A 26084-nucleotide genomic window follows, 5' to 3' on the forward strand; every position below is an offset into this window, starting at 1 on the left:
GGAAGATCGTGATGTTTAATGCCGTAAGTGCCTGGCGAGCATGTGTAACATTTTATCCTGTGAAGTAAAAGAGGATTGTGGTGCTAGAGTCAAGGTGCATAGTTAACGTAGCCGCCCAATTCTATAGGGCAATTATCAAGTGAAACTTGCATGCGCCGCGTTGGTGAAAGGAGCATAAAGATCACAATTTCCAGTGTTATGGTCCAAACAATTTGTTTCTCTCCCTGCAATGAGACGACCAGGATTCGTCTCTTACAACAGGGAGATAGAGTCTGGCCTGAAAAAGGAAACTTAGAAATGCTCCAAACTCTCGCTAACCGCGAGTCTTAACTTGTAGCGACTTAGGCCTCGTACCCGACCCAGAGCGGGGTACTATTGTCTCAAAGCAAAGAGGAACCAAGATGGATCTTACCGGCACGGCAGCTTACCAACCCTCTCCGAAATCAAGCAGGAATAATCGGCAAATACTGGCGTCTTCGGCGAGCTATTTACTTCCTGGTTCTGCGTGGCTTGCGCCACGCCCGCAACATGACCCACGGCATGCTGGGATATGTGGTTCTGCTTGCGCTGTAAACGCCGACGTGACGCTGTAATGCAACAACGATCCGCGGATGACAGGAAACCTGACAAAGTAGGGGGGGAGGGAAGTACAGCTGGGAGGTGGAAACAGGCAGTGGCCATGGGGCAGCAGCGCCTGGAAGGGGACAGAGACAGAAAACCGCTAAGTAAACAGTGAGGACACAGGTACAATTACTGGCACAATAAAAGACAGAGAGGAAGCAGAAACGGGCAAAAGAGAGACAGAAAAAACAAAAATGGCACAAAGACAGACACCGGCACAAGAGAAACATAAAAAAACCGAAAATGGCACAAAGACAGACACGGGCACAAGAGAGACAGAAAAATCGAAAATGGCACTAAGACAGACAGAGACAACAGCGGCCTGCAGAAGAGCAAGGCTCTCCCACTGAACCACCAGTGATGAGGTGCTCCCTGGAGCCTCGAACACCTGCCTGAGTGAACAGGTCACAGTGCCTGGAGCCATGGCACTTAACAGTGGAGCTGCGGGGGGAGAGACCAGAAGGTCATAAGATATTGGCTATTGCCAGCATTTTGCCTTTGCTAATGTACTTTGTAATGTTTTTGTAAATCTATATTGCAAATAAATTGAGGTTTGAAAAGATAGATAATTAGTGAGGCATGTAAATAGAGACGGTTATATAAATAGAGTGCTGCATAGCTAGCAGCCTAGACAGACAGATTAATACAGGTAAACAGACAAGCAGATAGACAGTTGCATAGATAGAGATGGTTTCATAGATCGCTAAATAGAGAGAGTTTCATACATTGAGAAGATTGCATAGATAGAGAAAGTTGCCTAGAAATGGAGATAGGTAGTGGGCTGGTAGCTAGACTACAAACAGACACGTAGATAGATAGATAGATAGATAGATAGATAGATAGATAGATAGATAGATAGATAGATAGATAGATAGATAGATTTACAGACAACCAGGTAGGCAGATGGGCAGGTAAATAGACAGGTTCATAGATAGATATGGTTGCATAGAATGCTACATATAGAGGGTTGCATACATAGAGAAGAATGCATAGATAGAGAAGGTTGCCTAGACATAGAGATAGGTAGGGGGTTCATAGCTAGACTACATGTAGATAGATAGGTAGATAGATAGATAGATGATAGATAGATAGATAGATAGATAGATAGATAGATAGATAGATAGATAGATAGATAGATAGATAGATAGATAGATAGATAGATAGATAGACTTACCGACAAACAGATAGTCAGGTAGAAAGACAGACAGGCAGATTGACAGTTACATAGATATAGATGGTTGCCTAGAAAGCTACATAGAGAGGGTTGCCTACATAGAGAAGAATGCATAGATAGAGAAGGTTGCCTAGACATAGATATTTCTAGGTAGATGATAGCTAGATTAGACAGACAGACAGACAGGAAGACATACAGACAGGCAGACAGACAGACCGACAGACAGATAGACAGACAGATAGACAGATAGACAGATAGATAGACAGACAGATAGATAGACAGACAGAGAGACAGATAGACAGCTAGATAGATAGATAGATAGATAGATAGATAGATAGATAGATAGATAGATAGATAGATAGATAGATAGATAGATAGATAGATAGATAGATAGATAGATAGAGATAGATATCCGGTGCCGCCGGTGAAGCTTCCCGGCCGTAATATCCACTCAAAATTGAAAACAGGTATAACGCACTCTCGGGAGATATAGCCAAAAGCAGTTTATTCAGTAACGTGTTTGGACAGAATAGCTGTCTTGATCACACAGTGAACAATAAAGTTAGGAAGCATTACATAGTCGCTAAATGACACAAATGATGGACTCTACATTGATGCAGTGGTAGTTTTTAATGAAAACATGGGGGCCGTTTTGGCAATGTCACAAAGTCTCAGAGAACAATAGTACTGAATATTATAGATGATTCTATATACAATTATTGAACGCAAATTTTATGGTACAAACAGTGTATTTATGCATGAGAGAAAATTGTTCGACTTATAATAGTCTGGAAAGAAAACCATTGTCGATAGCTGTGATAGGCGCCCATGTGATATACGCGCCGTAATGGGGCATTAACATACATCAAAATGGCAGTGTGACAGTTAATCAATATTTACCATGCGTAAAATTCAATAGTGGTATAATACACAAGGTGTAAATTTGCAACATATTGCCGTTAAGCGTGCACAATGAAATGCAATTTCAATCACCGTAGTGGTAATGCGAGAACAAACAGTTCGATGTATTGCACATATTAAAATTCTAAGCACCAAAGTGGTGTAATGCACAAGACCAGTACAATAGATATATTGTATTGTTGAATATACAGATTGTGCATTGTTATACCATATAACACTCTGTACGCAACCTAGTGGTAGATAGATAGATAGAAAGATAGATAGATAGAAAGATAGATAGATAGATAGATAGATAGATAGATAGATAGATAGATAGATAGATAGAGACATTGGAATATACATCACAGCTTTAATTTGTAATATAGTGGTCAAATGTCTATACAAGCACAATATACAATAGCACTGAGAGCAAACTAGAAACCCACACAAGCAGGACATACATGCTCATTTACTTTACAAGTACATCAACATGACATACAGCAGTGCAGTTATAAATGCACTTCATTGCATGTAAATGTAAATGTATTGGCATTTATATAGCGCACTACTTACCCGTAGGGTCCCAAGGCGCTTCGACCGCTGCGAAACCCTTCCTGGCTTCCCTGAGAGATGGTCCCTTAATGGGTATCTCCAGGGTGAGACCAGGCATCCCCGGCGGTCTGGTGGGGCCGTTAGTGAAGATGAGGCAAGCTAATGCCCAGAGTTGCCGAGTGTGATCGCTGATCAGAGTGGGCACCAAGGCGAGAGAATTATCGAGTCCGCTGACCCTGGTCCAGAAACCTGCCGCGCCGGGAATTGAACCCTGGTCCCGGGCCGTCCTCTGCTCTCGGGTCTGCCGCCTCTAACCAGTGAGCCACACTACTTCACTACTAAAAAGAGGATACGCTTATAAAGAACTGTTTCAAATTGACTCAATCTGGTATGCTGTGAAATAGTAGCAGTCAGATAAACAAAGGCGGTTTAAAAAGGAATTTACACCAACATTAGCAGGAGACAGAAACTGATAAAGCTGGAATGTGCCTTTTATTCATATCAAAAGCATCCTGCTATAACATCAGGCTCTAAACACAAAGGCAGCACTAAAGTAATAATAAACTAAAAACAAAAAGACTTGCACTGAACATAACTGCCTTGTGAGCAGACATGCTCCTTGTGAAAGAGCAAAATGCAGTCCCTCAAAATGAAGTTAGTCAATGGCTGAATGCGGCTGACCCTTTGCTCCATGCTATAGTGGGTAGAAACAAAATTTGAATGACATAATAATGGACCAATGAATGAAGAAAGGTAGTAAAATCGAAAGATCTTGACTAATGCCAGACCTAAAAAGACTGAGGCTGCATGCAGTCAATGTCCTGGGGCGCTTTCACACCCATCAAAGAACACCAGCTGCTTAGAACCTCCAAAGACAAGCTCGAAACCCTTGCAGAATAGTGTTTTTCAGCATGCTTTCCCTGCCACCATAGGATATCAGCTGCTCAATGGGGGATTGTCTGAAGGGAACCAGTGTAATGTGACACACGGTTACATTATGTGAGTTGACAGGTCTGACACTATTGTCACCTAACAGGTCCCGGCTGAAGGTATATTGTGAAGTGGGAAGACCAGTCATAGGACACGCCAGAAGAAGGGTGCCTCTGAGGAGTACAAGATTTTGGCACCCATTTGTGATTACGTTTTAATGAATAAAAATGTTCAGGAATATTATATGCAAAGGTGTTTGCACTGAATGCAAACACTGCTTTGTGTGTGCATGGGAGAGTTTGAGATATGCCTCTCATTCGGCTTACCCTCATATGATTGTAACTATCTTTATATTTGCATAAATTGTGGTTGCAAGGTAAAGCTTTGAGACCATCTCACTGCTTAATTCTTTTTCCTCCTGTGCTTCCTTTGTCTGTAGGATCCGTATGAGGGGAATACATAAGGTTGCCCAGCATAGACGCCACTGGAGGTTTCATGTGGGCAGCTGCATGTTAGCAGTGGTCACCTCTGTACTTCTTAGGAAGAGAGCAAGGGGTGCCATTTCTTAAGAGGGAAAATAAGAGCAAACTCAGTGCAGTGAATATGGCTTGCCTTCTACTACATCTCAGTCACCAGTATTTGTAAGGATAAGCTGTAGCTTCCATTTGTGTTGTTTAACACCTTTGAACATAGACCAGTTTGGACCCGGCTGTGGTGCTGCTAGAACAGAGAGCTCAGTGCTGTGCATGGTTCTATATGATTTCATAGAAAAATAATTCTATGAAATACCATTACTCAGAAACTATTTCACCTAAACTATTCATTGGAAATTTGCAGGATGAATAGCATTTACCATTTCATAGAATACCTTTTTTATTTGCTTTTCCTTGCTTATTTTTAGGGTTTAAATCTGAACTTGTCTTTTGCTTGCGTATCTTTTTTGGGTTGAAATGCAATTGTTGAAGGTCTTACTTTTGAAACATTTGTGTTGGAGGTATTTATTTCAGTGCTTTACTTCAGGAAACATTATTTTGTACTTATACCTTGTACATTGTCAAAAATTACTCTGGGTGCTTTTAATCTACTGACCCTTCACCGTCCCTTCCTAATCCTCTCCCAAGCCCTAAACACCGTCCCCTGCCCCCCAAAATAAAAACCCTAACCATGCCTAAATTACACCTATTCCTGACACCTAACTACTCCCATCTGCGAACCCTAAAAACTATTTCTGCCCGTAAACTCCACTAATACCTGAACCCTAATACTCAACACGACCACTAAACTCGACCCATTCCTGAACCCTAAAAATTACTTTCTATGCCTAAACATCGCACATCCTTGAACACTTGAAACATCTAACCACCCCAAAACTCCACCCATCCCTGACCCCTAAAAGCCCCTCATCACCTCTAAACTCCATGCATCTCTGAATCCTATAAAAACCCTGTTTACATGAAAACTCAACACCTCCTCAAACCCTTAAAACCCTTCACTACCCAACATTCCATGCATTCCTGAACCCTAAAACTCTTTCTGCTTGTACACTCCTCCTGTCCCTGACCCCTAAAGCCCTTCATCACCCCTACACTCAACCCACCTCTAAACCTTAAAAACCCTCACAAGACCAAATCTCTGCCCATCTGTGAACACTAAAACCCTCAACACCGCTACACTCCACCTATCACTGAACCATAAAAAACACTCACTACCCCTAAACTCCACACGTGTATACCCTAAAATGCCCTTACCACAGCTAAACTCCCTCCACTCCTGTTCCCTAAAAACCCTCACACCCCTAAACCCCTCCCCCCTTTCTATGGTGAGCTTCCCCAACCCTATCCCCATCCCTGACCCCTAAAATACCTTCATCACCCCTAAGCATCAACTCTCCCCGTACCCAAAAACTATCCACTATCCCTAAACTCCACCTAAGTTTAATGTAAATTTGTACGTTTTCCTAAATCATCCTTGCTTTAAAATGTTTCATTTAATTTTTTATTTATTTCTATTTCTTTAAAATTACCTTTCCTTACAATTGTTTTTCAATGCTTTTGTTTCCTCTCATGTGTTTTCCCAGTTTTCGTTTTTTCATTAATTCACATACATCAGCTGAGCTTTCCCTAAATAAGAAGATAAAACCTTAATGCCCTAATGAAGTGTTTACGCTGGGACTTCTTCCTCCTGCTGACACTACCTGTCAGGAAGGCCTCTGTCTTCAAGTACTGTGCCATATGACACAAGCTAGCTGCACCTCATTTGATGAAGCGCAAGACATACAGAACTTGTATGGGGATGCTTATATTCCTGTCTAGAAGGGACCTGGCCTATCATTTTGATCTTGACTGTTCCTATTTGAGCAGAACTAAGATGGAGCATATGCCTGGTTTCTGTCCAGAATTATAAGTGAGAAAAATATCTTGGACTGGAAAGCCGCCCGAGGAAATGGCATTGGCTAAGATTTATTCAAGCATTCCTTCCATCACTTTGTTGACTGGAGTAGAGCTGCATTAAGAAACAACTATTACAGGAGCTGATAAGTAAGTGCACTCCTCAGTTGGAATGCATCCGACAAAAAACGAAAAAGGCAAGTGTGGTCCCAATTGGTGCCCTTTGTCTTGTTGAACTTACACATCATTGTCCCTGTGGGTGAGACCTTGGTCTGCCACCCCTTCAGTAAAGAGATTGGTCTTCCCTTACTGTGAATCCATTGGCATGTTGTCACTAGGACTGAGGAGGAGAGATAACATCAATATCTAACACCTAACCCCAACACAGGTGATCAGCTAACGTTCTTGATGTTTTATCTCCTGTTAACTTCATTGCTTACATCGGTGTACATATTGATTGCTCACCAAGGGAAACTGATGCAGATGAGCAGATGATTTCCTCAAATTGGGTTAGGGATGATCAGGAGGTTCATCATAATTTTCATCAACAGATAGTATCATTTGCATCATCAGATGGCATCATTTTCATCATCAAATTGCTTCATGTTTAAGCAAGTCCACAATGGGATGCACCAAAACTGGTTCTGCCTGAAGAGTCAGAAGTGATAAGTCGCACATGTAGGTCCTGTGGACACCGACACCTGCTTTTTACCTGGCTTGATACGATGAGCATGGTCCAAAGCCAGTTCAGAAGGATCTCAATCTAGATTATTATGGTAGCATCCTCACTGGCCTCTCCAAGAGACAACATGCTAAGATTGTTGATGTAGCAAGACTCACTTGAGCCCTGAAGCACAAAGGCCACATCACTCGAGAAGTCCACTAAAGTTCTCGATATTACACTTTAATTACACTTAAAAATAGTCTGCAATGTTCACAGAGGTCGTACAGTACAAATTCAAGGTCAATACCAGCAATCATCAAGGTAAAGCATTTATAGGGAAGGATAAATGCACTTTTAAGAACATCACCTCTAATTACCTGGATCATATGATGTTAGTCGATATATTGGAGTCACTTTAAGCGCAGGTCAGTATTAAAAGTTCACATTGGTATAACTGTTCCGTATCATATAATCATGTATAGTCAAAAGGCTCTCACACTTTTTTTTTAAATGATTGAATCGATATTAACACAATTATTTTTTATTACGACATGCCACGTCTTTGGAGCACTCTGATTTTAGTTATTTTTTTTATACAATTAATCTGTTTCCATTTTTAATTTAGATCTGCACCAAAACATGTGGGGTATATTTGTAGTGATGTACATGAAGTTATAAAACTGGGTTCTACGCCACCGCTGAGTAAAGAAATTGAAACAATTTGGGTTCTTGGAGGTGTTAAATCCTTTGAGGTAAGTGTAAGGACAATACTTTTCAAATATTCAATAATAATATATATACTACATTGAAGTGCGCATATTGTTAAAAATGTTGGTATCCGGTGATTGTTTTAGGAAAATGCCATTCTTAAGTTGTAGAGATAAGTGCATTAGCAGTTAAAACGAACACAAGCCAAGCACTGTGAATTATAAAACTGAAATTCCAAACCGAAGGGAAATTAGGGCAAATGGGGAGGGCGAAAGAGATAAAAAATAAACATATCAAAGCACCTTTATTATGCTGAGGACTTCAGCAATTCGAGAAAGAATAACTCTTCTGCAGTTTATCTGTGAGAGCCTTGCTAAATGGGATCATATGCTCAGAACTGAACTGGCCAGGCTGCAACATCTCTGTCAGAACATTGGTCTTCACCTCCTGAGTGGAACGGTGAAAATACACGACCTCTGCCTCCCTTCGCATAACCATAGTGAATGAGGTGCTTTCTTCTATGGCAGGCCCTGGGGGAAAACATAGGCCATTGTCTGGAGAGGAATCCAAACCACTGGCATCTTGGAGATCCTCATTCCAGTTTTACCAATTGCCAGATGAGCAATCTCATCTCCAGTATCTTAGCCTCAACTGTCTGAGTCTGTGCTGAACATTTCATGAATAACCTGAACCCTACCAGGAGGTATAGGTGCTGTGCCTGAGTCAGAAGGATGATAAAATGGTTGTAGCTCAGAAAGAGGAACGTGCAGCTCAATCGAAGTCGGGACAGTGCTGTTTCAGCATTGGACAGCACTATGTGTTGGGACTTGCCCTCTGGAGTCGCCGGGTCTAGAATAGAAGGTGGTGGCTCATGTTCCAGCATGACTTGTGGTTCCAGGGAGGGAATCGGTAACAAAGTTGGTCTGGAGCATTGAGTAGATCCGGAGGGCCCAACTGCTACTGAGGGCAAACCTGTTTCTGGAAGCCCAGATGAGAGGCCTCTCAGGTCTTTGTAGTCCATAGGTGCACAAGAGGGAGGTAGTACATGTCAAAAACACGCAACAAAGCATTATAAAATTCCTCTAAATTCTGAAGTCGTTGCTGACGAATATAGCACATTAATAATGCATACTTTTACTATGCGGTAGTTAACAACGTGGTTGTTACAACAACCATGTTGTTGCAATGCAATGCCATTATCATGCAAGTCTTTACATTGACTTGCAGTAGATGGCGCTGTAACATTAGGAATGTATAATTTACTATTCCACCTCCAGCCTACACAACAGGAGGGAAGGTATTGGAATAGTAAATTATACTATGCCTTATGGTAGAGAGCCATCTACTGCAAGCCGATGTAATGACTTGTGTAGAATTGGAATCGAGTTGTAACAACTCGGTCATTGTAACTACCCCGTTGTGAAGGCATTGCGGTCTAATGACGTTGTTGTTAAGGTTATTTCCCATTGCTGATGGGCCTGGAAATTTTGGCTGATATGCGACCAGGGCCAGAATGAATTCCTAATCAGACCGATTTTGGGAGTGTGACCTTGAGGTATGATGATGCCTTCATGTATTCTCAGGGGAGTGAAAGTGGCAGGACGGAAACAAGTGCCTCTTGGACTTCTTTTTAGAGGACTTCCCTGAGGATTAAGACCTAAAAGAAGACCCATCACAGCAGCAACTTTAGACCACAACTGATCCCAACATGGGATCTTACATTGCTTTCCCACAAAGAGTTTATCTTCCTGATCTCGAATATTTTTGGAGTGCATCAAGTCACAATTACTGCAGGCCTTAGATTTTTTATCTGACCCTAGGCACCACAAGGAAATTACTTATGGTTCACTCACATATTTGATTCCGACACTTACTACATGGTTTATACCTTGTACACTTGGGAGGTGACATAATTATAGAATATTGCAATACACGTTTAAACTTAATAAAGTAGTTTTAATCGTATTCAGCCATTCAACGAAGAACAAGAGCCTCCGGGAATAACAGACTTCGTCAAACTTACTGGACGACCATCCCTATTTAAAGGTAAGCGCTTTCTCAACAATCTAATTCTCCTCCTTACTCGCGGAGTCTCAAAGGCACGAGACCCTCCATGCAGAACCAGAAGAAAACACTACATATATCCTTCTCTACAAACAAATAAACAAACCAAATACACAAATTAATTACATATCTAATCACTTAAAGCAGTAGGACGTTTGATGATCCTTTTCATTCCAGTGTTCATTCAATCAATCAATCAATCATGTGTATTTGTATAGCGCGCTACTCAGCCGGAGGGTCTCAAGGCGCTTGGGGAGGGGGGTCCGCTACCGCTCGAACAGCCAGGTCTTGAGTTGCTTCCTGAAGGCGAGGTGGTCTTGGGTCAGGCGGAGATGGGTGGGGAGGGAGTTCCACGTCTTGGCGGCCAGATAGAAGAAGGATCTTCCTCCCGTTGTGGCTCTTCGGATGCGGGGAACGGCGGCGAGGGCCTGGTTGGTCGATCGAAGCTGGCGGGTGGGAGTGTAGAAGTTAAGGCGGTCGTTGAGGTATCTTGGGCCTTGGTTGTGGAGAGCTTTGTGTGCGTGGGTGAGGAGTCGGAACGTGATTCTCTTGTTGGCGGGGAGCCAGTGCAGGTTTCGTAGGTGTGCGGAGATGTGGCTGTGTCGGGGGATGTCCAGGATGAGTCGTGCTGAGGCGTTCTGAATCCGCTGGAGTCCTTTCTGGAGTTTTGCAGTGGTTCTGGCGTAGAGGGAGTTGCCGTAGTCCAGTCGGCTGGTGACGAGGGCTCGGGTGACCGTCTTCCTGGTTTCAGTGGGGATCCACCAGAAGATCTTCTGTAGCATGCGTAGGATGTTGAAGCATGACGAGCAGATGGCGTTGACTTGTCTGGTCATGGAGAGGGAGGAGTCCAGGATGAAGCCCAGGTTGCGTGCGTGGTCCGTTGGTTTTGGTGCGCTGCCCAGGGCAGGGAGCCACCAGGAGTCGTCCCAGGCGGATGGCGATGATCCCAGGATGAGGACTTCCGTCTTATCTGAGTTCAGTTTCAGGCGGCTGTTCGTCATCCACTTGGCTACGTCTTTCATCCCTTCGTGTAGGTTGGATCTGGCGGTGGCGGGGTAGTTGGTGAGGGAGAGGATCAGCTGGGTGTCGTCGGCGTAGGAGATGATGTTGAGGTTGTGTTGGCGTGCGATGGCCGCAAGGGGGCTCATGTAGATGCTGAACAGCGTGGGGCTGCGTGATGATCCTTGTGGTACTCCGCAGATGACTTCGGTGGCTTCTGATCTGAACGTGGGGAGGCGGACTCTGTGTCCTTCCGGTGAGGAAGGAGATGATCCATTCCAGTGCCTTCTCTTGGACTTCGATTTAGCAAAGGGGGTGGTGATGAACAGAGTGTCTGAGTTAAACAGACCACTCTTACCCAGTCCAAAGATCAGGGGTTGATCCATCACCGTTATTTATCTCACTGCCCCATCCCAGCTCAGAATCTGGCTATATGCAAATCAGTCTGTCCCTGGCCCAGTGCATCATGGGAACAGGGCAGACTAAACTACCAAGCCAATTCTTCACCAGAAAGGAGACAAGCTACCGGGGACCGGTTTCTGGCATTTCAGCCTTCTTCGGCCCGGCTTGCTTGAATCCTGATGGAGCAGTGAGAAAGGGACTCATGTCTGAGTATACCCTGCCACACCTATAGTGGCCAAAAACGATTTAGCAAAGGGGGTGGTGATGAACAGAGTGTCTGAGTTAAACAGACCACTCTTACCCAGTCCAAAGATCAGGGGTTGATCCATCACCGTTATTTATCTCACTGCCCCATCCCAGCTCAGAATCTGGCTATATGCAAATCAGTCTGTCCCTGGCACAGTGCATCATGGGAACAGGGCAGACTAAACTACCAAGCCAATTCTTCACCAGAAAGGAGACAAGCTACCGGGGACCGGTTTCTGGCATTTCAGCCTTCTTCGGCCCGGCTTGCTTGAATCCTGATGGAGCAGTGAGAAAGGGACTCATGTCTGAGTATACCCTGCCACACCTATAGTGGCCAAAAACGATTTAGCAAAGGGGTGGTGATGAACAGAGTGTCTGAGTTAAACAGACCACTCTTACCCAGTCCAAAGATCAGGGGTTGATCCATCACCGTTATTTATCTCACTGCCCCATCCCAGCTCAGAATCTGGCTATATGCAAATCAGTCTGTCCCTGGCCCAGTGCATCATGGGAACAGGGCAGACTAAACTACCAAGCCAATTCTTCACCAGAAAGGAGACAAGCTACCGGGGACCGGTTTCTGGCATTTCAGCCTTCTTCGGCCCGGCTTGCTTGAATCCTGATGGAGCAGTGAGAAAGGGACTCATGTCTGAGTATACCCTGCCACACCTATAGTGGCCAAAAACGATTTAGCAAAGGGGGTGGTGATGAACAGAGTGTCTGAGTTAAACAGACCACTCTTACCCAGTCCAAAGATCAGGGGTTGATCCATCACCGTTATTTATCTCACTGCCCCATCCCAGCTCAGAATCTGGCTATATGCAAATCAGTCTGTCCCTGGCCCAGTGCATCATGGGAACAGGGCAGACTAAACTACCAAGCCAATTCTTCACCAGAAAGGAGACAAGCTACCGGGGACCGGTTTCTGGCATTTCAGCCTTCTTCGGCCAGGCTTGCTTGAATCCTGATGGAGCAGTGAGAAAGGGACTCATGTCTGAGTATACCCTGCCACACCTATAGTGGCCAAAAACGATTTAGCAAAGGGGGTGGTGATGAACAGACTGTCTGAGTTAAACAGACCACTCTTACCCAGTCCAAAGATCAGGGGTTGATCCATCACCGTTATTTATCTCACTGCCCCATCCCAGCTCAGAATCTGGCTATATGCAAATCAGTCTGTCCCTGGCCCAGTGCATCATGGGAACAGGGCAGACTAAACTACCAAGCCAATTCTTCACCAGAAAGGAGACAAGCTACCGGGGACCGGTTTCTGGCATTTCAGCCTTCTTCGGCCCGGCTTGCTTGAATCCTGATGGAGCAGTGAGAAAGGGACTCATGTCTGAGTATACCCTGCCACACCTATAGTGGCCAAAAACGATTTAGCAAAGGGGGTGGTGATGAACAGAGTGTCTGAGTTAAACAGACCACTCTTACCCAGTCCAAAGATCAGGGGTTGATCCATCACCGTTATTTATCTCACTGCCCCATCCCAGCTCAGAATCTGGCTATATGCAAATCAGTCTGTCCCTGGCCCAGTGCATCATGGGAACAGGGCAGACTAAACTACCAAGCCAATTCTTCACCAGAAAGGAGACAAGCTACCGTCAAGCCAGGTCTTGAGTTGCTTCCTGAAGGCGAGGTGGTCTTGGGTCAGGCGGAGATGGGTGGTGAGGGAGTTCCACGTCTTGGCGGCGAGGTAGAAGAAGGATCTTCCTCCCGTTGTGGCTCTTCGGATGCGGGGAACGGCGGCAAGGGCGTGGTTGGTCGATCGAAGCTGGCGGGTGGGAGTGTAGAAGTTAAGGCGGTCGTTGAGGTATCTTGGGCCTTGGTTGTGGAGAGCTTTGTGTGCGTGGGTGAGGAGTCGGAACGTGATTCTCTTGTTGGCGGGGAGCCAGTGCAGGTTTCGTAGGTGTTGGGAGATGTGGCTGTGTCGGGGGATGTCCAGGATGAGTCGTGCTGAGGCGTTCTGAATCCGCTGGAGTCCTTTCTGGAGTTTTGCAGTGGTTCTGGCGTAGAGGGAGTTGCCGTAGTCCAGTCGGCTGGTGACGAGGGCTCGGGTGACCGTCTTCCTGGTTTCGGTGGGGATCCACCAGAAGATCTTCTGTAGCATGCGTAGGATGTTGAAGCATGACGAGCAGATGGCGTTGACTTGTCTGGTCATGGAGAGGGAGGAGTCCAGGATGAAGCCCAGGTTGCGTGCGTGGTCCGTTGGTTTTGGTGCGCTGCCCAGGGCAGGGAGCCACCAGGAGTCGTCCCAGGCGGATGGCGACGATCCCAGGATGAGGACTTCCGTCTTATCTGAGTTCAGTTTCAGGCGGCTGTTCGTCATCCACTTGGCTACGTCTTTCATCCCTTCGTGTAGGTTGGATCTGGCGGTGGCGGGGTAGTTGGTGAGGGAGAGGATCAGCTGGGTGTCGTCGGCGTAGGAGATGATGTTGAGGTTGTGTTGGCGTGCGATGGCCGCAAGGGGGCTCATGTAGATGTTGAACAGCGTGGGGCTGCGTGATGATCCTTGTGGTACGCCGCAGATGACTTCGGTGGCTTCTGATCTGAACGTGGGGAGGCGGACTCTGTGTCCTTCCGGTGAGGAAGGAGATGATCCATTCCAGTGCCTTCTCTTGGACTTCGACGTTGCTGAGGCGCTGCACTAGGGTGCGGTGGCAGACAGTGTCGAACGCCGCGGAGAGGTCCAGGAGGATGAGAGCCGCTGTTTCACCGTTGTCGAGCAGGGCTCGGATGTCGTCAGTGGCTGCGATGAGGGCGGTCTCGCTACTGTGGTTGGCCCGGAAGCCGGACTGTGAGCGGTCGAGGGATCCATTCGTCTCGAGGAAGGCGGCCAGCTGTCTGTTGACGGTCTTCTCGATGACTTTGGCAGGAAACGGGAGGAGCAAGATGGGGCGGTATGGGGCGGTAGTTTTTGAGGTCGGTGGGGTCGGCTGATGGTTTCTTCAGGAGGGCGCTGAGTTCGGCATCCTTCCAGCTCTCCGGGAAGGTTGCGGTGTCTAAGGAGGCGTTGATGATGTCCCGGAGGTGGGGTGCGATGACGGAGTCGGCCTTGTTGAAGACGTGGTGAGGGCAGGGGTCGAATGGGGACCCGGAGTGGATCGAGTTCATCGTGCGTATGGTCTCTTCGGTGTTGATCGGGGTCCAGGCACGGAGGGTGGTGTTGGGGGGCGCTGGTGCGGTCGTGGGGTGCATCGGCTGTGTGCTGAAGCTGTTGTGTATGTCTGCGATCTTGCTGTTGGTTTCTTCAGTCTGTGATCCATGATCTGGAACCCTGACTTCCTTTCCTTGATCCTGATAAACCTGTGGAAAAAAGTAAGAATCATGCAAAAGACGATTTCTTGTCAACCGAATCAAAAACAACAGGGGCTTTGCACAAAGCAACTCTTTTGAGATTCCAACATTTTCCATCTTCTAATATGACAGCATTTTTTCTTAAATTAGTAATACGTTGAGGTTCAAAAAACTTGCTTTCATTTTTTTTCACAAAGCCAGTTTTATTGATTCTGACCCATTGACCAATAGAAAGTCTAACATCTTGGGTATTATGTTTTTTGTCATAAAACATTTTGTACTTGTCATCTTTAAGAGACAGATTGTTTTTTATGTCAGAAGAAGACCAACTCACTTCTCCTTTATTTTTAATCGAACCCGGATACCATTTGGCTCTGGGTTTTCTACCCCTTATAAGCTCCAAAGGGAAATATTTGGTGGAATCTGCAATTGAGACACAATAAGACCAAAGCATCTTAAACATTTGCGTCTCCCAGGAAATGTTGTTTCTGAAAGCCAATTAAATAGCACCTTTCAAAACTCTGTTATACCTTTCCACAGGACCGTTTCTGCTGGGATTGTATAAGGAAGTGGTTTTGTGTTGTATACCACATTTGGAAAAGTAATTTGACATAACCTCCAAAGTAAACTGTACCCCATTATCACTAATGATCCCAGAAGGGGTTCCCTCACTAAGGAAAACTTCATCAAAAAACGCTAACAGAGTTTATTTATTTTGGAATTTTATATAGCGCTAGCCAGACCCGGAGGTATCGGAGTGCTTTACAACGTTAGTCAGTAACAGACCAGTATACAAAGAGTGTCAGAGTACGCACAGTGTTCAAAGGTGGTTCATTAATCAGTATAAGTCAAGTAGCATTCAATGCAGAGTTGTAAAGTTTATGATAAAAGTAGGGGGGAGTACTGTGCGGGTCTAGAGGAACGTGTTGTAAGGAGTGGTCTTTTCATAGTCACTAGGTCCTCTGGTTTGTGTCGGGATATTCTTGTAGGTCCATTGTCACTTCATGAGGGCTCGATTGAGGAAGAGCGCTTTGAGCTGGCTTTTGAATACTTTGAAGGAAGGGTTCGTCCTGCTATGTATAGGGATGGTGTTCCAAATTCTGGGTGCGTTTCCGGAGAAGGACCTAGATAAGGTCTTTTGTTTGCAGGTTTTTGGGGGGATGAGTAGCAGAGTGTTGGTGCTTCTGAGGTTTCTTGTCTGTCCCACTTTCTTGAGTTTGGCGGCTAGATAGTTGGGTTTACCAGTGTGCAGAGCTTTGTGTGTGAGACAAGCAGTTCTGAAGTTAGCCCGCATTTCTATTGGGCGCCACTCAAGTTCTTTAGAGCGGGGGAGATGTGTTCGTATTTCTTTACTCCTGTCACCATTCTGGCTGCTGCATTTAGGGTTGTTCTGAGAGTTACAAGGTGTAGTTTAGCCGTGCCTGTGAGGGTAGCGATCCCATAGTCTAATCTGGATAGGACGAGGGATTGTGTGACTTGCTTAAGGTAATTTTTTGGGATGAAGGGTTTGGTTTTCTGCAGTAGTTTTAAGTTGAAGAAGGCACATCTTGCGGTGTTCTTGATGAATTTGATCATATCAAAGTTGGGGTCTAGAGTGATACCCAATGACTACACTGAGTCTGCCGGGATGAGGGTACAGTCGAGAGCATCAATAGACTTTATCCATTCCGTGATTTGGGGGGTCTGTTCTTTGTTGGCTATGAGGAGGATATCCGTTTTGGTTTGGTTGAGTTTCAGATGCTTTAGGGACAGCCACTTTTGGACTTCTATTAGAGTGTTATTTAGCCTTTGCATGTCCGCTATGGTGGAGGTTTCTAGGTAGATCTGGGTGTCGTCAGCGTAGAGGTGGAAGGGAATATTGGCTTTTTTGAGGATGAAGGTGAGAGGCTCCATGTAAATGTTGAACAGCTTGGTTGAAAGAACTGAACCTTGGGGAACACCTCTGATTATAGGGTGTAGGTCGGACGTGAAGTTTCCGATTTTTATTCTTTGAGAGCGGTTTTGCAAGAAGGAGGTAAACCATTGTGAGACCACCCCTTTTGCTCCTACCCTTTCTTGGAGAACGTTGATGAGTTGTTTGTGGTCGACCGTTTCATAGGCCGCAGAAAGATCCAGGAGTATGAGTAGACAACAGCAGTCCTTGTCCAGTGATTTGTGAACGTCATCAATGACATTTAGGATGGCAGTCTCTGTGCTGCATCCTTTTTTAAAGCCTGATTGGTGAGGGTCGAGGAGGTTTTTATTGTCCATATGATGGGTGAGTTGCCGGAGTATATATTTTTCTAGTAGTTTAGCTAGGAATGGGAGATTGGAAACAGGCCTGTAGTTGTTGAGATAGTTAGGGTAGGCATCTGTTTTTTTCAGTAATTGTGTGCCTGACCGATTTCGAGGCAGTCAGGCATGATTCCTGTTTCCACGGAGCTGTTTATAATCTCAGTCCAGAGAGGGGCAAATTTTTTGATGACTTTGACAACTGGCCATTTAGAGAACATATCTATCATAAAAATTACATATTTTTCAGAACTGCCCACTGGACACATAAAGTCCACAGCAACATACTCCCAGGGAGAATCTGGGCACATAAATTCGCTCATAGATGGTCTTAATGTTTTTAATGTTTTATCAGCAGAAGAATATAAACCACACCCTCTAACCACTCTTTCTACTTCAATGTCTACTCCAGGCCACCAATACCTGCTTCTAACAATTGACTTCGTTTTTACAATACCTAGATGGCCATCATGGCATAAAGAAATTATTTTAGTCCTGAAATCAAAAGGAGGAACAATTTTATCTCCCCTCATAAGATTACCTTCAAAGGAAGATAATTGATCTCTGATTTCCCAAAAAGCTTTTAAATCTTTAGAATCCATTGTGTGACGCCACCCATTGCACAAAAATTCAAGCACTTTCCTTAATAACTCATCTTTAGCTAAAGCTTCATTCCACTCTTCTTTTTGTATTGAATCTAAACCATGATCCCACAACCAAGCATCTTGAATAGAGTCCATGAGATCATCCTGGTTCTTGACTATCTGAACAGGTAAGCGAGATAAAAAGTCAGCGACAGCATTTTTCTTACCAGGTAAGTATTCAACTTCGTAAAGAAATCTAGCAAACTCATAGAAATACGTGCTAACCTGGTAAAAACATTAATCATACCAGCATTTGACCACATTTTAACCAATTGTTTATGTAACCTCCTTACCCCAGACAAAAGAGCGAAAATGCTCTAATGCCCAAGCACAAGCAAGAGCTTCATGCTCAATAACGGCATATTTGTACTCTGCTGGAGACAAAGACCTAGATGCGTAAGCCCCAATGGATTCCAAACCTTTCTTATCCATTTGAGAAAAAACTGCTCCAATACCTGTACCACTGGCATCAGTGCTGATAATGTTTTTATCACAAGGATCAAAACCATGCAGAGCAGGTGCAGAAGAAATGGTGTTCTTAATGTCAGAAAATTCATCCTGGCATAAAGTAGACCATTCAAATTGGGAATTAGATTTGGTAAGTTGTCTAATTTGGAAAGTTATATTGGAAACGTTTTTTTATACATTTTGAAAAAAACTCTACTAGACCTAAAAAAGATTTAGCTTCATCTTTACTCTTTGGACCTTTGGACTGGGAGCGTCTAAAATAGCTGAAACTAATTTTTTCTTCGGATGAATTTCAACAGCGCTAATTTCATGCCCTAGATAACTTACACTAGACGCTGCAAACTTGCATTTAGAAAATTCCACAGATAAGCCAAATGTATTCAGAAGAGACAGTACTTGGAATAATTTGTTGTTATGATCATCCTTGTTTTTTCCCATAACAAGAATATCACCTTGAAAAATAAGTACATAATCCAGATGGCCAAAAATTTGGAACATTAAACTTTGAAATACTGCAGCAGCAGATGCTAGGCCAAAAGGCATTCTGGTGTATTGAAAAAATCCTATATGTGAAATGAAAGCTGTGAGGTTTTTGCAATCTTTAGAAAGAGAAATCTGGTGGTAGGCTTTAGAAAGATCAATGGTGGAGAACATTTCCATACTTTTTGTTCTAGTAAGCTTTTCATTAATTTTTGGCACAGGAAACTGATCGATTCAAATATTCTCATTAAGATGGCGTAAATCAATGCATAACCTGATTTTTCCGTTGACCTTCCTCGCAGCGACCAATGGAGAAATCCATTGAGAAGACTCAATAGGCTCAATCACACCATCTTTTGCAAGTCTATCCAATTCTTTTTCCACTTCATTTCTGACCGAAAAAGGGATATTGCAAAGTTTGTGAATTTTGGGAGAATCATTTTACTTGTGGAGAATGTGATGTTCAAAACCTTCTAATTTGCCTGAATTACCTGAGAAGAACATAGGAAATTTGTCACACAACATTTTACATGGACACTCGCCTTCATCTAAAACTAGGACTTGTTCAACACTATTAGGATTTAAGAGGATGTTAAGAGGAACCTTTCTTGGAAACATACAACTTACTCAGAGCATTTCTATTTTTAAATCAAAAATAAGGTTCCTAAAACCTAGGAGATCAATTGGTTCTCTCAGGAGCCGATATCAGCTTGAAGTAAATCAGGACCAAGTTTCTATTCAAATTTATCATACCAAACAGTTTCATTTATAAGGGTGAAAGTGGATCCAGAGTCTGCTGCAATGCGTATCTCAACACCTCCAAGGGATAGAACACATGGGTTTGTTAGAGTCATTGTAATGTGAAATATTTAGGACCACTTTATTAATAGAGCGTGACACAGAACCTAGTTCGTTATCACTCTCTTCATTATTGGAAGAAGTGTTGCCCTCCTCAATGTATTTGACTCTGTCTTTGGCATATTGTTTAGCATGACACACACTGCTGAAATGAATGATTTTCTTACAAACAGTACATCTCTGTTTTAAAGCCGGACAATTCTTGTAATTTGCAAGGTGATGTTTGCTATCACATCGATAACATCTTACATTTTCTTCAGATGAATAATTACCTTTTTTAATAAGAGATTTGTAAGTGGGTTTAGGTTTATATTTGTTGGAAGTATGTTTTGCTACGGTTTCCTGTTGTGAACTATCGGAGATTTCATTTTTTAAAGCTTTAGCACATCTACCCGACAATTCAGCTTTTCTAGCGACCGCCAAGACATCTTTGAGGGGATTATCTTCATTTACCCACAATCTGTATTGAATAGAGGAATCAAATGCATGCATGACGGCTTGGTCTCTTATAAGTTCTTCTTATAAAATGGCAAATCTACAATCAATAGCTAGTTTCTGTAGAGCAGTAACAAAATCATCAAAAGACTCATTCTTAAGTTGTTTCCTTTGAATAAATTTGAAAGGTGCAACACCAATACAAACTTTAGGAGAAAATTATCTAGATCTCTAATGGCTTGGTTAAAAATGTTTTCATCACCATACGCTGTGTCTTTGCTAAGTTTGTTGTATATTCTAAGACCCTCCAGTCCTAAATTGTGCCTTAATAACCCTTTTTCCTCTCATCAGACTACTCATTTGCATGGTCAATAGTACATAAATAATTAATAAAATACTCTTTCCATTGTATCCACAGAACAGGAGGATCTCCAGGAACACACATGAATTCTTTGTGGGGATTTACAGTAATGTTAGTAGTTGGAGTAGACATGGCCAAGTTATAACACAATTAAATGATACAGAAACTGTAAAGAATTAATATAGACTTGAGAACTATAGTAACTTAGGATGATACTATCACCTATACTAAAACATATTTATCACTATAGCATTTGAATAAATATGAAATATGACACAAAGAATATACTGAGGTATGAAAGCTGTGCGAATCAGCGTACTTCTCCGCATAAAGTAAGTTAAAAAATGAGTGTTAATATCGTAGTTTCAATCATTGTACATGACACAGTGAAAATTGTGATTTGTGAACCTTAACTCTAGTTCCGCAGTAGCCACTTTAAATAGATGAAGACAGGAATAGTTTGGAAGTTGATGAGCTTTAAATTGAGATAAGTAGATGTCTCCTTAACCAAATGTAAAAAATTAAGTATTTAAGTTGCAATTCATTATAATAGTCGTGAGACATACAGATGCTGCATTGAAAAGGAAAAGAAAATGTCTCTTAAATAATTAATAATGAAAGTTTATAATGAATGGACGACAGGTGCTGGATTGAATGCGAGTAGCCTTTAAACGTACATGGAGCAATCGTTCACAGCCGAATTGAAAAAGAGTATGCAGGCGCTAATAATCTCTCACTCTTTCCAAGCAATACGGCACTAGCGGTATGCGGCCAACACAGCTAGAAGAATTCCCAAAGGAGTATACAGACGCAGACAATCTCACCTCTTTTCAGGGAAGACGACTAGCGGCATGCGGCCAACACAGCTAGTAAAATTCCCAAACGCTGCATTAAAACCAATGGAATCGCTGCTTATATATTAAAGTCTCACCGTTTCTAAGCACTGCATATAATCAAAGTCTCACCTTCCTATACCGCATGTCTTTGTGAAGTTCACCGCCGACGCAGTTCTTCCGACTTCTTCTAAGTGAAAACTAATCACATATTAATCATTCGGAAGAGTCGCTGCGACTTACGGGGCAAAGTGAAAGTTGAGTTTTCACGTATTCAATTGGAGGAAGGTTTTCCATGAAGAGGAGGAGCCACGATGAAGAAGCCAATGAATTTACTTGAAGCAAAAACTTGGAAAAGGATAGGCCAATAAAAATCCTCCAAACAGATGTTATAGCTCTTCAGTAATCTTTAGATATATGAAGCAAATGGGCATTTGCGAGGGTCCAGTCTGGCTGAGATCGTCGCCATAAATCGAGTAGAATATTACAATACACGTTTAAACGTAATAAAGTAGTTTTAATCGTATTTCACCAGACAACGAAGAACAAGAGCCTCCTGGAATAACAGCCTTCATCAAACTGCCTCACGGACCCTCCTTAGTCAAAGGTACGCGCTTTCTCAACAATCTAATTCTACTCCTTCCTCGCGGAGTCTCAAAGGCAAGAGAGCCTCCACGCGGAACAAGAAGAAAACACTACAATAATTCCCTTGCATATTGAAGGATTTGGGGAATTAAAATCTTGATGAGATGAGCCTTCCACATCTGTTGGTGTGGAAGGGAAGTGACTGATGTCAATGTGCCTAGATGGTGCGTATACAGGCCCATGAGTGTTACATCTGGTGTGGAGCAATGTTGACGTGAGCTGCCGGTGTCACCTGCTGGTGTGCAGGGGTTCAGATCTAGCTTGAGACCTGGGGAAGTATTAAAAAAGTTGAGCACTCTCTACCAGAAACTGAGGGTGCAAAACAAGTCCAGGGTTGGGACAATCCACCCCATTACGAGTTTGACCCTGGGGGTTTACTAAGAAATGAGAAGTTACTGTTGGAATCAGTAATTTTTAGTGTGTTCCCCCGTGTCAGAATTTCACTTCTAGCAGCCAAAATCTCCAGGCTAAAGTTAAGAGATCTGAAGTGTTTCAGTTAACGTCCCAATTGGCTTTAAGAGGCCCTTCGTAATGAGGGGGCTGAGAAGTAAATACCCTATTGGGCACATGTCTGATTCTCAACTCCGATATCAGTAACTGCCAACATAGAAGAATCCATTTCGCTTATAACTACTACAGTAATCATGGGAGTTTGAACAGAGTCAACTGGGTAACTGGGTCAAATGGGTACACATGATCTAAAAAAAATGTGAATATGAATTAACCTTGTATATTACTCTAGCTCAATCTAGATTGGCATTCATTAACGAACTCGATTTTTAAGGGGTTATTGCATCTTAAAGCACCACTGTACAGTCACAATAAATTGGATTGTGAGCAATAGATAGACATTTTGGGAACGAGAGAAGCCCTTAAGGACGAACTGATGCACATTCGTAAGAAGACTCTCATAATTATCGTTAAAAGAGAGTAACATTTATTTGGTAGGACTTGTTGATAGTGTACAGTATCATAAGTGAAAGGCCCTTTTTGCAGGATCATACTTACTTTTTGCTCCCACTTTTTGCAATATTTAGTGTTGGTTTACTTACTCTGAACACTGGGGTGTTGCTTCCAGCACCCAAGGTATGCTCTCCGGTCCCTAAAGTATATGTGCAGTTGGCTAATATCTGACTGGTATATTTAACTTTTCTTTATGTCCGTAGTACATGGTACGCTATGTACCCTGGGACTGTAAGTTAAATGTTACTAGTGGCCTGCAGCACTGACTGTGCCACCCCTACAATGGCAAACTGGAAACATGACTCTAGGCCGGCAAATGCAGCCTAGCATTGCAGTTTTAAAACTACAGATTCGACATGGCCAAATAAACCTTTTGCCAGGCCTAAGCCTGACTTTTTAATACTTATTTGTCTTATTAGACCCTAAATACCCATAGGGCACTGTGAATGGCATTTGACAATTAGGACATGTGTTTTTAAGTTCTACTTGTCCTCACAATAAAAAAATCTCCAAAGTAATTTTTCACTGGGGCAAGGACGGCTCTCCCAAAGAAAAGCATTGAGTTACATTAGAACACCTTATAATGTATAATTGCAACTTGAGAATAGTTAGAACCATGGTTCAACCACTCAATTTAATAGTAGTTTAAAATCCAAACTGAATTTAAAGTCAGATTTAAAGTTGCTACTTCCGTTGACCAGCTGTTCATCTGATTCAGCTGGTAGCTGCCCTGCTGAGAAGAAAATTCATCCAGAAAAAAGAATGAGGCCCTGAATAGAGTTTGATGGACTGGTTACTCATCCTAAACGTGACCGATATCCTGTCCACTGTGTTATAAGTACCCCTATTGTTGCCACAAGTAAGTCCCCTACAGTGGGACTGCTGAGAGCTCATCAGGGGCCCGTCCCCTTTCTCAGCCACTCTGCAAAGGGGCCTCTTGGCTAACTACTGGTTGGAGGATAAAGTCCCCTTGGCTGCTGAAGGATTTTTGGGGCCAAGAGCCCCTATTGTTGCAAGTAGGTACTCCACAGTGGGATTGCTGAGACCTTGTTGGAGGCCTGCCCCCTTTCTCAACCACTGTGCAAAGGGTTCTCGTGGTGCACTTCTGGTTACGGGATGAAGTCTCCTTGGCTGCTAAAGGTTTTTTGAGGCCAAGAACCCCTATTGTTGCAAGTAAGTCCCACACAGTCCTCTTCCCTGAGGCAGCTGTGCGCTATACAAAACATGCTAACATAACAGTGGGATTGCTGAGACCTCAGTGGAGGCCCCACCCCATTTCTCAGCCACTCTGCAAAGGGGCCTTCTGGCACACTACTGGTTGGGGGATAAAGTCCCCTTGGCTCCTGAGGGTAATTGGGGGCCATAAACTCTTAATGTTGCCACAAGTAAGTTCCCCACAGTGGGATAGCAGAGACCTCGTAAGAGGCCCCGCCCCCTTTCCCAGCCAGTGTGCAAACACACCTCCTGGAGCATCTCAGAGGGGCAGAAAGTATCGGTTTCTGCTTCCAATTAGAGGACTCTTTCGCCTTTTCAGGAGCCCTGATCTACCGCCCATCAGGCCCTAATCTTCCTGGACTGCATAGGAGACATTGTTAGCTCACTCACTCTCAGATTCGCCTATTTCACCCTATTAGGAGACTTTAATATTCACCTAGACATTCAAAGTGACCCAGGTGCAATACATTTCCGAGAAATCATGGACGCACTCAACTGGAACAGTGCACACTCACCCCTAGCCATAACGCAGGCCACAACCTGGATGATATCTGCTCAAAACCTCAGGACCCTCACAGTTAAGGACCCTGTCAATCTTACTTGGTCCGATCACAAGCTTATACCTCTAGAAATAAGATACCAGTGCACGACATACCTTAAGGTTCACATCCCAACTACTCAAAGCACTAAGCCCAGGTGGAATGACATGGCATCCCATCCAGACCTCAATCTAGAAGCCTCAGCATGCAGGCCTAGACTGTGGGGGATCCAGTTGAAGACAACCAACGTTTCATGCAGTGGATTCCTACCCTGAGTGATCGCTTTGCATCCTCCGGTCCACAAAAGAACCGCCCATCTAAGAAACCCTCTTCAACATGGTACACCCAAAATCTGTAAGAAATGCATTGCCACTGCAGGAAACTGGAACCTTGGTGGCGACAAAAATATAAATCGACAGAACAAATCGAGTTCAAGGCCGCTCTTAAAAACTACCATCAACATTTTGAAGCTGCCAGGAAATCCCATTACACCAAAATGCTTAAACTGGCTAACTCTACCCAAACAACTATCTTTAAGATAGTCAACTCATTTATAAATCCCATGTCACTTAAACTAGAGATTGCTCCAACACAGTCTCTCTGTGACCGCATAGCGAATTGTTTTGAACAGTGCTCGTTTCTGACCTTTATTTTTCCTTTCTCCTCATTTCTGCTTGTTTCACACCTATACTTTGCCTCTTTCTGCTCATTGCTGACCTTTATTTTGCCTCTTCTGCTCATTGCTGACCTTTATCTTGCCTCTTTCTGCTAAATTCTCAACTTTATTTCGCCTCATTTCGCTCTTTGCTGACCTTTATTCTGTCTCTTTCTGTTAATTTCTCACTTTTATAGTACTTCTTTGGGCTCTCTGATGACCTTTATTCTGCCTTTTTCTGCTAGTTTTTTACCTTTATTCTGCTTCTTTCTGCTCATTTTACACCTTTAATTTGCTTCTTTCTGCTTGTTGCTGACTATTATTTTGCCTCTTCAGCTAGTTTCTGACCTTTGTTCTGCCTGCTGCTGCTCGTTTCTGATCTCTATTCTCCCTTCATCATGCCTTTTTCTGCTCATTGCTGACCTTTCTTCTGCCTCTTTCTGCTCATTTAGGACCTTTATTTTGCCCCTTGATGCCCATTTCTCACCTTTATTTTGCCTCTTTCTGCTCTTTACTTCTTTATTATTCATCTTTCTGCTCATTTCTCAACTTTATTATCCCTCTTTGTGCTCTTTGCTGACATTTATTTTACCTTTTTTGCTCATTTTCAGGCCTGGGCTATAAATGTTATTCCGCTCGAGGAATTTGCAGAATTTGGGTACTTTTGAACGCGAAACGACCAAAAATTATTCGATTCGCATTTTTTGCTTGTTCGTGCTTTCAAAATTCGTGTTCACAAGATATTTCTTCGTGAGCACTCAAACAGCGTTCGC

At 43.5% G+C, this 26084-nt stretch overlaps 1 protein-coding gene across 9 annotated transcripts in view; it reads left to right on the forward strand.

The window, feature by feature from the left end:
- LOC147751685 (dihydrofolate reductase-like) overlaps positions 1-26084 on the forward strand; it is a 402971-nt gene that overhangs the window by 353928 nt on the left and 22959 nt on the right. For all 9 annotated transcript variants that reach the window (XM_086921705.1, XM_086921631.1, XM_086921679.1 and 6 more), the window contains one exon: positions 7854-7980. In XM_086921705.1, coding sequence (XP_086777831.1) covers positions 7854-7980 — 127 coding nt within the window. The remainder of the gene's footprint in view (positions 1-7853; positions 7981-26084) is intronic.

The sequence above is a fragment of the Lissotriton vulgaris genome, chromosome 1_1 (assembly GCF_964263255.1).
Source record: "Lissotriton vulgaris chromosome 1_1, aLisVul1.2, whole genome shotgun sequence".
Lineage (NCBI taxonomy): Eukaryota > Metazoa > Chordata > Amphibia > Caudata > Salamandridae > Lissotriton > Lissotriton vulgaris.